General features: G+C 38.7%; 1 protein-coding gene across 50 annotated transcripts in view; it reads left to right on the top strand.

The window, feature by feature from the left end:
• Positions 1-12076, top strand: part of bent (projectin protein bent) — a 114850-nt gene that overhangs the window by 15184 nt on the left and 87590 nt on the right. For 48 of the 50 annotated variants that reach the window (XM_076368821.1, XM_076368819.1, XM_076368818.1 and 45 more), the window contains exons 4-8: positions 5827-5989; positions 6570-6711; positions 9819-9954; positions 10696-10899; positions 11599-11900. In XM_076368821.1, coding sequence (XP_076224936.1) covers positions 5827-5989; positions 6570-6711; positions 9819-9954; positions 10696-10899; positions 11599-11900 — 947 coding nt within the window. The remainder of the gene's footprint in view (positions 1-5826; positions 5990-6569; positions 6712-9818; positions 9955-10695; positions 10900-11598; positions 11901-12076) is intronic. The other 2 variants (XM_076368823.1, XM_076368822.1) reach the window with 1 other exon arrangement.

Raw genomic sequence — 12076 nt, 5'->3', positions numbered from 1 at the left:
TAACGAACCTGCTAGGGTTTCGTGTGCAGGTGAGAACAGGAAAATAGTGGATAAACTTCGGTTTATAGTGGATAATGCTTTGTTAGAGTTGGGAACAAGTATTGGAGTATGTAGCAGTTTGTCACAGAAGATTATACGATTACAATACCATGTTGTTGGGTAGTAGATTATAGCAACACAATGGAATGTTGTTGGGTAGTAGATTATAGCAATACAATGGAATGTTGTTATCTAGAATTTTGAGTTACAGTTCGAAATGCCACCTTTGTGCAATGGAAACTTCGTTGTTATATGTTTCAGGGACACAATATTGTAATGTATTATAGTATTATTTAGAACATTTCTTAATAATATTATTATTTCATATATTATTTACTATATTTTTTAATAATATTATCAGTCCATATATTACTTACAATATTTCTTATAATATTGCAACAAAATCCTTTCCACTAAACTTCGTGTAACATTTTTTTCTTCTTTCTGCCTGCACAACAAACTCTCATCAGTTCAGTTTCTTTATTTACGGACACATTATGGATTCAAGCGTCCATTCGAAGATGTCCGTTGGACATAGATCCTTCGAATGAAATTCTACCCATCTCTAAACAGAGAAGAGGCTGCAATTTTCACGGGAATTGCACGTGTTTGTTATTTTTCGTGGAAGACTCGCGAGTTTCGAGGGTAAACAGGAATTGGGTCGAAAGTTGCTTCTCCGGGGGCCATCGCGACGAGACGTTGTATTTTCGGATTGGATCGACAGACGTGATTCCCGTGAATTTCTAAAAGTAACGCGAGCCTTCCACGCTTTACCGCTTCCGAATATTAGCTTCTCTCCCCCGCGAGAACGTTTAGCGAACGTATCGTCCGTCCGAAACGCGCCGCGCGAAAAAATAATCGCGGATCTTTCCCGGACCGTGCTCGAAACCACGAGAAAAAAAGCTTCTCGATACGTCATCTATAATTAACGCGGCCGATTTACGAATTATCTGCGAGCAAGTTCTTTTCAATGCCGTTGGTCGAGCTGCAGTCTTGTTGAAGACGAGCCAGTTCAAAGTTGACGATCAAGATTTAAAGAGACAGCGATCTATTTTTGAATTATTGTGTTCACCCATCGAAGCGGGTTGCTTGTAACACGATCCGATGCGATCCGTTTGGACGCAACTGTTCGAATGCGTGTGGAAGAATGAAAATTCATCTGACAGCTGCAATGTGGAAATATCTAAGGAAAATTCGATTGATATTCTGATAATAATTTGGTATGATTATATAATGGTATGAGAAGAAATGTTTTATAAATAAACATACTATGAAAAATATTTAGAATATCGGTAACACTTTGAGATCTCAAGTGCGTATAAACAGAATGAAAATTCATCTGACAGCTGCAAGGTGGAATTGTCTAAGGAAACTTCGACTAATATCCTGACAGTAATTTCGTATGATTATATAATGGTACGACAAGAACTGTTTTATAAATGAAAATAGTATGAAAAATATTTAGAATATTATTAACAAGTGCATATAAACAGAATGAAAATTTTCCTAATAGCTGCAAGATGGAAGTAGTATCTAAGGAAAAATTGATTAATATTCTGATAATAGTTCGGTATGATTACATAATGATACGACAAAAATTGTTTTATAAATCAAAATAATGTGAAAAATATTTAGAATATTAGTAACGCCTTGGGACCTCAAGTGCATATAAACAGAATGACAAGTTGCCTGACAGCTGCAGGCCGCTAATATCTAAGAAGAGATTGATTAATATTCTGATAATAATTTCGTATACATATAGAGTGGTACAAGAAAAATTGGCTTATCGATAAACATAACATTCGAAACATTTGGAATGTTGTAACACCTGTGACCTTGCGCTCTCAGAACCAGAAATTCAATTTTCGATGTTTCGAATTACTTGCCAGACACTAAGAAATATCTATGATAGAAGATAGAAGGCTTCATAAATATACGTCGGGGTTGAAAATATTCGTTTTGGACACGGTGCTGCGGGTGAATTCAGAATCGCGTGACAGCTTGAATAGAAGCGCCGACAGCTCGGAACGAAAGTTGATCACGAAATCGTAAGATGAATTGACTCAACGACCAACGGCGTACGAGTCGGAGCAAACAGCTGCAGCCTACTTCTCCGCTAAAGTTAGTGCAACGGGGCTGACGTTTAGCGTCGTGCTTTCCCCTCCCGTAGTCGTATTCGTTTTACGCTCCTGAAAGACCGCCCGTGCCTTCTTTTTTTTCTTCTTCTTTTTCGTCCTTTTCGTTGTCTCGTGCCATTTGCTCGGCCGTCTTATCACCGTAGGCGAAGAACTTCTTACAGGATCTGATTCCTCAACACGGAGAACATTTCATTTGATTCTATCTTCAGCGAAAGAATTCGTCAGTTGTTTATCTTTTAATTATATAGTACTTTATCGTGTTTAGTGTCGATTGACGTTTTAATCATTATTCCATAACAGTCGACATAAGTTTCTTAGTGAAAGAGAAATCGGAGGGTCAAGATTTTTCATTGCTACTGCTCTTTTGATCCTCTTGCAGTTCATGGATCTAGCAAAATTCGATTTGCTAAATATGAGAAGTTAAATATATGAGACATTTAATCTGCGAGGAACTTGATATATGAGAAATTTAGCATTTGAGAGACTTAGCATATGAGAAATTTAACGTATCAGAAATTTAATATATACAAAATTGAACGCATGAGAAGTTTGACACATGAAAAACTTAATATATGAAGCATTTAACACGTGAGGAACTTGATATATAAGAAATTTAGCATAACAAACGTTCAATATATGACAAATGTGACATGTGAGAAATGTAATATGCGAAAAACTCAACATACGACAAACTTAACTTTCAAACAAATCATTCGATTTCGAATCAAATGGCAATTGAAGTATTACAAACTAAGATGACAATAAATTACCACGGCTAAGAACCCAACGCAAGCTTGCTGTCTCAAAAAGCTCGACCACTTATCCAAGTAACATTTCTTCCGACACAAGTCTGCGGATGGAATTCACTCGGCACGCGATTAATCACAGGATAAAGCGTCTTTTCACGATGACGGAAGCGTTTTCCAAGATGGCCCGGTTTCGAAAACCGACTTGCGCCTTGAATGAACAGGCCGGCGGCCGTTGAACCCGCGTTTTAAGTTGGCTCTTTATAGGCGGGCCGTCCACTAAAGTCTATTAGAGATTCCCTTTCTGCTAGGTAACAACGGGGCCGCAGTATGATACCGCTCATTCGTAGACAGCCGCTGACTAAACAAAACAGAAAAGTTATTCCTGGCATCGTCGGTCGCGGAGATAATCGAGCGGATCCTCGGACTTCCAACGGATAGTTAACACGTTCACTGTCCCGTGCATCGTGTCTACGCGATGCACGGTGTTCTGTCTTGCTGTTTATTGTGCATCGCGAGTGATACGCGCTGTTGATTCATATTATGCACGCAAACAAACATAGATGAAGATATACTCTGGAATATATTAGGTCCTAATGAATATTGAAGGATGAAGGAAGATAATTGATCACTATGGATCGTACTCAATTGAACGTAAAATGTAAGATGAGTAATATGTTGCATATATTACTATATGGTAACGTGAAACTGAAAGTATTGTGTACACATTACGCGTTAACGTCTCGACTGCACAATCAGCACTCATCGAAATCCCAACTCAGACTATTTTCTAATGGAACGGTCATTGAAAAATCAAGACTTTGCACAGCGATTGCTTCTTTGATATGTCGCGGAGATACTTCATAAATTTGTTCGAAAAGTTGCGTCATCCAAAGTTGGATAATACGGCAGTTTAAATGTTAATGAAACGAAAGGAACTTTTGAGACAGCCTAATAACACCGTGTAACTTATTCTGCGAGGAAGAACGAAAGCGTTAAGTTATTGTTGACTGAAATAATAGCTTCCGGTTATTTTCGCAATTCGATTGCCAACACTGGGAAGCTGTCAAAATTTAAATTACTAGCTCGTAATCGAAATGTTACCGGTGCAAAGGCGACTTGAACACATATTTTCGAGATCAGCAGACGATGTTGCAATCATAAATTCTACAAGATAGTATTTCAGTAATCGCCTATTGTACCATGAGCAAACACGGATTTATTAGTGACTGGTTAACAATGGCTTTTGGAAAACAGTCTTATTCCTGTGTATGCCAAGGTTTGTCTCTTTCGTCTTCGCGGTCGGCTCCTTAACTAACGGCGGCAACCGTCGACGAAAACGGGACACGGAACATCCTTGCGCGACGCGCGACGTTTGCGGATCTGACGCGCGTTGGCATATAGTACTTCTTTACGATCGTGCACGCTCATTTATTTCATACCGATGATCGAAACAACTACTTTGCCGCTAATCATTTATTAGTGACAGAAAAAATGTTGATACTTATTCTATGTTTACGTTTGCTTCGAAAGTTAACGATTAAAACTTTCGTCACCGGTGTGACAGGATATTGTAGGTCAAAAGGTTAATAAAGCTGCGAAATAAATAACGCGGCTATTGCGAGGCACTCGAAGCAGACGGAACAATGCGTCGCATTTAATTAGTAACAGGTAATTCGTGCTCTGTTTAACCGGTGGCACACAGCTAATTTGTAATATTAAAATAACTCAACATTAATGAGTAAATTATTTACCAAATTGTTTATTTATATTTACCCACAATTGAGTCACTCAGAAGCCGATGCGGTTAAGGCCAGAAAACGAAGATTGAGAAAATTAATGTTTTAGCTTCTAAAATTTATTGTACACGTTCAGAAGATATAAAAAGAATGGCTCTATGATTTAGAAGAAAACGAAGCAACGAGTAAATCCTTGAATAATTAAACAGAATATTATTTATTCTACTAAAATTCACAAAAGTCAGAAAATATAAAAAAATGGACTTAACCGCATTGGCTTCTGAGTGACTCAATTAGCGAATAAAATTAGGAAACTAGAGACGTAACAGAAGAATGCACTTGAACATTATTTTTGCAAATATTATTATTATCACGATCTATGATTAAACATATAGAAACATGTCTCGACGTGAATATGTTAAATATTTTCAATAGATAAATTTAATAGAAATGTTGCGACTCTTCGAAGATATTGGAACTTGGATGAGTCATTTAACTGTAATCTATAGCTTGATTGTCTTAAATTTATTTAGTTTATTTTCGGTAAATAAACAGACAAACAGCCCTTGATATTAATCAAATTGAACGTTCATTTTATAAATTAATGACAGGAAGAAGGATAAACTGTAAACAGTCTAACAGACTTGCACGATTCTGAAGGTACTTTGAAATACCATTTTCATTAAACTACTGCTGAAAAATGAATATATTCGAAACTGTTACCTTTAAATTCGAATTTTACAGAGCTTGATTATTTACTGTCCAAAGTGACTAATGGTATAAAAGAGAAAGTAGAAAGATTTATTGAATATATATATATATAAAAAAATCAATGTTAATGTTGAGATTTGAAAATATGAAAAAAGTGGAGTCAGCTACTTCAACCTATAAATGATTCGTATATGTCCATTTCTGTTCTACGATCATGACTTACGAAGTAAATTAAGAATGAGGTAATTTCGTTGCGGCTGACTAACCGTTGATCTATTCCACTCGATATTCGTCATTCGTTTAAATAACGCCTGTGAAATCGTTCCGCCCGTGTGTCGCAACGAATGCGACAATGTGCTGTTAAATAGAACCGTGTGTTCAGTGTGATATGTTTTGCAAATGTAACAACACCGATGATCGGGCTCGTGTAAATTGTTGAACGGCGGTTTGCAGACAAATCGACGGCATCGCGCCAACTTTCGCGAAAAAGCCCGCAATCAGACAGGAAGACGATGGTAAACGACTACTTTTCGAATGTCGCATCACAGCCGATCCCACGCCAAAAGTTACGTGGTTTCACGATGGAAGTATGGTCAAAGACTCACCGAGGCACAAGGTTAGCGAATCACGTCTCGACCCGTGCGGTCGCGCATGGCGAACTTAAATTCTAGCGAATTCTTTCTTTTTTTGTTGGTATATTTTTTTATTCTGGAATAGATTGTATATTCTTTATTTGATTGATTTATTTACATTCATTTATTTGATTAATTATTTGATTAATCACGCGAACTTAAATTCTAGTGAAATTTCTTTTTCGTAAGATATTCTCTTTATCTCGAGATAAAGTCCTTCTATATTTACTGTATGTAATTAATTATTTCGCGAACATAAACTTGGCGAACTTAAAAATTCTAATGAAATTTTGTTTCGTAAAGTTGTTTTCGTCTAGAATGTTCATTGCGTTTCGAAATAACCTTTATTTACTATATTATTTTATTTATTTTACTATTTATCTTTATTATTCCACTATTTACTAATCTAACGATTTGGTAAACTCGTAAAATTGTTTCTTTTTCTCCGGAACATCTGTCGTCGCGTTTCAGACTAAACTTTATACTATTTACTAATGATTACCGATATTCACGATTTAATTCTGTTTCGCACGGAAAGTATAATGTTTATCACGAAAATTCCAGCTGACCGTCGACAAAGATGGCCACTCGTACTTCGCTACGCTGGAAATTAAAAACGTGACCGTCGAGGATGCTGGCAAATACAAGGTCACCGCGAAGAACGAGCTCGGCGAGTCTAACGCCACCATTTCCTTAAACTTCGACAGTAAGTACCATATAAAATCAGCAAGGATTACTCGCTAGTATTTACCTGTGCACACTCGTACGCCGGTGGCACGGTTTACATTTGTCTACGAGCACGCTTAATTTGTTGTACGAGGATTTATTGCTACTTCGCTGACACTGTACGACGCGTATATGTTTTATTCTTCATGAGCACTGTACCAAGGCCAAAAATATTTCATCGTTGACAATTCAGCACTCGGAGAACTGAAAATAAAGTAAAGGTTGGATTTTTATGTATACATAGCTACACATAGATTCACATTATAGTTCAAGTTAGTTGAAATATTCAAGCTAATAGTTGTCTATATAAATTGTTCACTACGTAAAGACAATTTTAATTAAACTGTTAACTACTTAAATAAAACCTTGCTTATATAAATCGTCGGATATATGAACAAAACCTTAACTATATAAATTACAATTTACATAAAAATCTATTTATTCTTCTATTACTCTAATCGCATTTGCCAATTTCCATTAAATCTAAATATACACGAAAATATCGAGATGAAATATTCTTGTGCAGCAATTGTACATCGACAATATTATAAACTAACATATAAAGGGTCATTTCTACTTGTTACATTTCACAGCGACACGATGCACGCACGATCACGGAACAAATGTAAACCGGTTCATCGGCATTATTCTATTCTTTGTTATCTTCACTCATTCGGGATGTATATCGATGATCCTCTTTATCTTCAGCTGCACACACCTCTGAACATCTTCGTTCACAGTGTCTATTGTTCCTGTTTCACATACTCGTCCACATTATCAGGCCACCACGCTGATTTTATTACATATTTTTTCCGTCCGGTCCAACCTCTATTTTCACTCTGTTTCGTCTTCTTTTTTTCTCTTTCTTTCTCTTCCATACACTGTGATCCATCCGTACGTCTGACATTTATTTTTTAATGGTTTATCTCGGTCGAGCAATGAGCACGTATCGATTTTCCGGCTCGACGGAGCGACGATATACAGCCCGGTCGGTCACGAACGACCGACTACAAAGTATATGAGATCGGAATACAATAATCACGAACCCACTTTTCGCTGGATCCCGGAATAGGAGAAAAATACGTGGAGATTCTCTAATGAACTCCCGAGACTGAACATTGATCGACTATTTATTTTGCACAAAATCGAACAGAAACATTTCTTCGCACGAATATACATGATATTTATTAAAGGAATCGCTCCACTTTTACATGATTCTCATCTTTGCTTCGATCGACGAAATAAGAAACGATCAGAGAAAGCTGATTAGTCTTCGATTATTCGATCAATGATTATTATACTATATTACATTACCACATCATATTAACAAGCAAGAAATTCACAAGCAAGTAATTTAATTATTCACGCGACAGGATATCGATCTTTTCTACTTTTCTAATATTTACGAGTTCGACATGTAATTCAGCTTCTTATGAAGAAAGTTTGCAACGAATCTTCGTCCTAAAACAATGTTTACCAACACCAGCGAGAAATGGGTTACAGTAATCAGTAACGAAAACGCTGCTTGTTTCATGTATTAATATCGATTTGTCGTTCCACGCGTCCGAACTTCTCGACACTGTCGATTGGAATTAGAAGATCGTAGAGAAAATGGAGTTTCTTGGACGAGTGGAACGCGGATCGACCTCTCACGCTGACGCTTCTTTAGGTTGCTGCAATCGCGTACATTTTTTTTCTATTTCGTTCACGCGCGCCAATGTTTGCCGTGTTTCCACAAGTCGTGGACCGTGTGACAGTAGTTGAACAAGATGAAAATAGACGCGATTATTTCATATTATTTGGACACCGTGACAAAGCAACGCACAACATGTACACACGCAACAAGTGCTCGCAATGCTGTCACCTCACCCACGTGTCACGGATGTGTTTGACGAGTTTAGCAATTAGTTTTTTTGTACGCTACTAAACTAAAGGATCTCTTTATCTGTCGTTGAACGGGCACGCGTACTCATTTCAACACTTGGATGTTTAACTCGATTAACAAACAAGTTCAGACTGCGTTCCGTTAAAAGGGTTCCGTGCGAGAGATAAATGTTACGTGGACCTTGTCCTCGTCTTGGACAACGGTGAATCGGTAAACGCGGATGGTTGATTCGATCGTGCGCTACACTGTAAATCGATCTCGCGCGATCGTGCAGAGAGGATCGGGATCGAAGAGGAAAGACGGGGAACGGATAAAGGAAAAATGTCGACGAGAGCAACCTAAGTTAGGAGATGTCGGTCGGGCAGGCGGGTCTAGGCTCGACACTACCACTTCGAATCGTTTCCGGCGGACTGTGGATTTTTCTGTCGATTGGATTTTCGGAAATTCTTGGAGTGGCGAATTTTTGATGTAGGGAACTAGAGAATTGGAGAACCCGAGGACTGCGAAATTATAGAAAACTAGAGAACTACAAAATCAAAAATCAGAAAATTAGAAAATTAGAAAATCAGAAGATTACAAATTAGGAAATTAGGAAACTGGAAATAAAAAAAGAATGAATACTTAATATTAAAAATATCAAATGAGTCACAACGGCCCATTTCAAAAGTTTTTAGTTAAGAGCATTGAAATGATGAAAATGCTTCTATTAGAAATCGTAAAGTATATCATAAATAAATCACATTAATTGCTCAATAGTTCCAGTGTTAATTTTCTGCTTACATATTGCGCCAAAATTTCGATTCTCCACTCACTTATAAGCAAACGCGTATCCGTAGAACGAAGAATCCGCAGTCTATCCGTTGAAAGAACCACCTGTCACGAATACACGACAACACTTTGTAGTAGAGAGAGGTATCCAAAGGAATCGCAGCAAGTTTCCGGCAGTAGCTGCCGCTCTTAGTTCCAAAAACAGTGAAGACAAGTGGGAAAGATTTCTAATCGATACGTGGCTCTGACCTTGGATCGAAGGGCTTAAACCTTCCGCAACCAGGTCGAACGAAAGTAAAAACAAAAAAAAAAGAAATTCAGAATACCGATGAACGCGAGAATCATCGGATGAAATGGTGCGAAGGGATTAAGCGACAGATCGAAAGCTACTGTAAAGGGATATCGACACGTAGAATTGATTTGTGTGAACGTAGGCGACGAGGCGCCCGTACCCGACGACGGTATTAAACCGACCTTCACCGAACGACCGGTAATAAGGCAATCCGACGACGGTAACACCATCACCTTCGAATGCCGATTAGTCGGCGATCCGAAACCGAGTGTCAAGTGGTAAGATTAATCGTGTCCACGTGCATGCGGAAGTACGCCGAGATGCCTGCACCATTTCTCTTTAAGCCAAATGCACAACAGCGGTTCGAGGCAATTGTTTTCCGAAGAATAGAGACACGAATGGTCTTTATTATTCTTTTTGAAAGTTGAAATAACCTTGTGTTCTCATTCTTCCGAGATTTCGATTGTTTTGGAAGAATAGAAACAAAGTGTTCTTATCATTTTTTTTCGAAAGTTGAAACAATTTTGTGTTTATTTCTTCAGAAATTTTGATCGGTTTAGAAGAGTAGAAACACAAAGTTCCGTTACCGTCCTTTTTGGCGAAATAACTCTGTGTCTGTATACTTCCGAAACAATTATCACTGCAAGATTATGCCGGAAACCACTCATGTGCATTTGCCTTTACTCTTAACATCCTTTAATGTCCTGTAATATCCTCCGACATTATGCGTAACTGTTGCCCAGTGAGTCAGAGTATTAAATACTATTAGATTCGTTGTAATTCGATTATTCCTCGATAAATATTTAAGTGAAAATATAAAGTGGCAACTATTCCGTCCCACTTCTCCCCAGTTTCAAAATAATCGGGTTCCCTTTGTTCCCCTAGAAGTCCAATTTAGAAGAAAACTATCCCAAGTCCATTTTCTCGGCGTCGCGTACTTCCAAATCCCTGCACGCCGCTCTGGAAGAGGCTAATCCGAGCACGCGGGACACGTTTCTGACACGCGCACGATTAATTAGGTATCACGGTACCGAAGAGGTGAAAGAAGGAGGAAGATTCAGCATGTCCCTGGAACTCGATCAGAAGCTGTACCACCTCGTCAGATTGAAGATCGACAACGTGGCGAAGGGAGACGCCGGCGAATATAGAGCCCTCGCGAAGAACAAGCACGGGCAAGGAGTAGCAACGATTAATCTGAACTTCGAGGGGGGCGACAAGCTGAAGTACGCATTCGACGGTGCACGGTTCGAGCCTCGGCGAACGTTGCGACGTTAGAGATTTATCTGTAGATTTTGCCTGCGGAAAGCCTCCTATATCACCAAATTTCAAATTATTTAGTATTTGGTCATTTAACATTGATAAAAGTTATTTAAAATTAATCATTATTTAATTATTTAAAATTCGTGCAAATTGTTTAATTTAAAATCATTTAAAATTATTTTGTTAGAATTCTTTTATCTAAGAGGTTCATTAAATAATGCTTTGCAATCGAAAGGAAACTGTACCGCTATGAGATACGATTAGAAATAAATCGAAAATTGGAAATAGAATTGAGGACGCAATTATCATATTAGAGTTGCATCAACCTTTACTCAAACAGCATTTTCAACTCATTTAACAGTATCACATGAAACAAACTTCCTGAAAACATTCGAGGACTTGAGTTACGAAACAGAAACTAAAGAACAGGTTAATGTTACAAACTTATTAACACCAATAAAATAGGACAATCAAATGGGAGACTTTCCGTTATCCAAAAATATAGAACTTCAATCGCAGCAATTGCATCTCACTATTATCTCGACAACAGAAAAATCTGTTAACGACGCGGTGACCCGAGGCTCCGATGAAAGGAAGGGTAAACTCACCGTGGTGCGGGACCAGCGAACGATCTTTTTTTTTCACGTATCGATCACACGCAGAATACCGGACGGTAAGCCGCCGCGTTTCCCGAAGAAACCGACGATCCGACAGGAGGGCGACGTCCTCATCATGGAGTGTATCCTGGAGGCCCACCCTGTGCCGGACATAACCTGGTACCAGGGCCAGAAGCCGATCGCCGACAGCAAACGCGTGAAGATGTCACGCAAGGCGACTGGGAAGGACACGTATTTGCTCACGCTCGAGATCTCGAATCCGACGAAGGCGGACGGCGGGAATTACCGGTGCAACGCGTTTAACAACTTCGGCGAGAGTAACGCCAACATCTCCCTCAACTTTCAAGGCAAGTCCTTCGACTTCCGGCGCTCGCTGGGGCGACAGCGGAGCTCTCTCGTCGGTTCCTCCGGTTTCGCCGCTCTCCTGGACAAAAAGACAACGGCGTTGCTCCTTTTTCTCGTGGAATCAGTTTTCTTCCGCTATTTTTCAGACGTTTCTACTTTTTTCATTTGAATTTTGACT

Source organism: Nomia melanderi, chromosome 6 (assembly GCF_051020985.1).
Source record: "Nomia melanderi isolate GNS246 chromosome 6, iyNomMela1, whole genome shotgun sequence".
Taxonomy (NCBI): Eukaryota; Metazoa; Arthropoda; class Insecta; order Hymenoptera; family Halictidae; genus Nomia; species Nomia melanderi.
The sequence above is the reverse complement of the archived record's forward strand: the minus strand, read 5'-3'. Positions and strand labels throughout refer to the sequence as shown.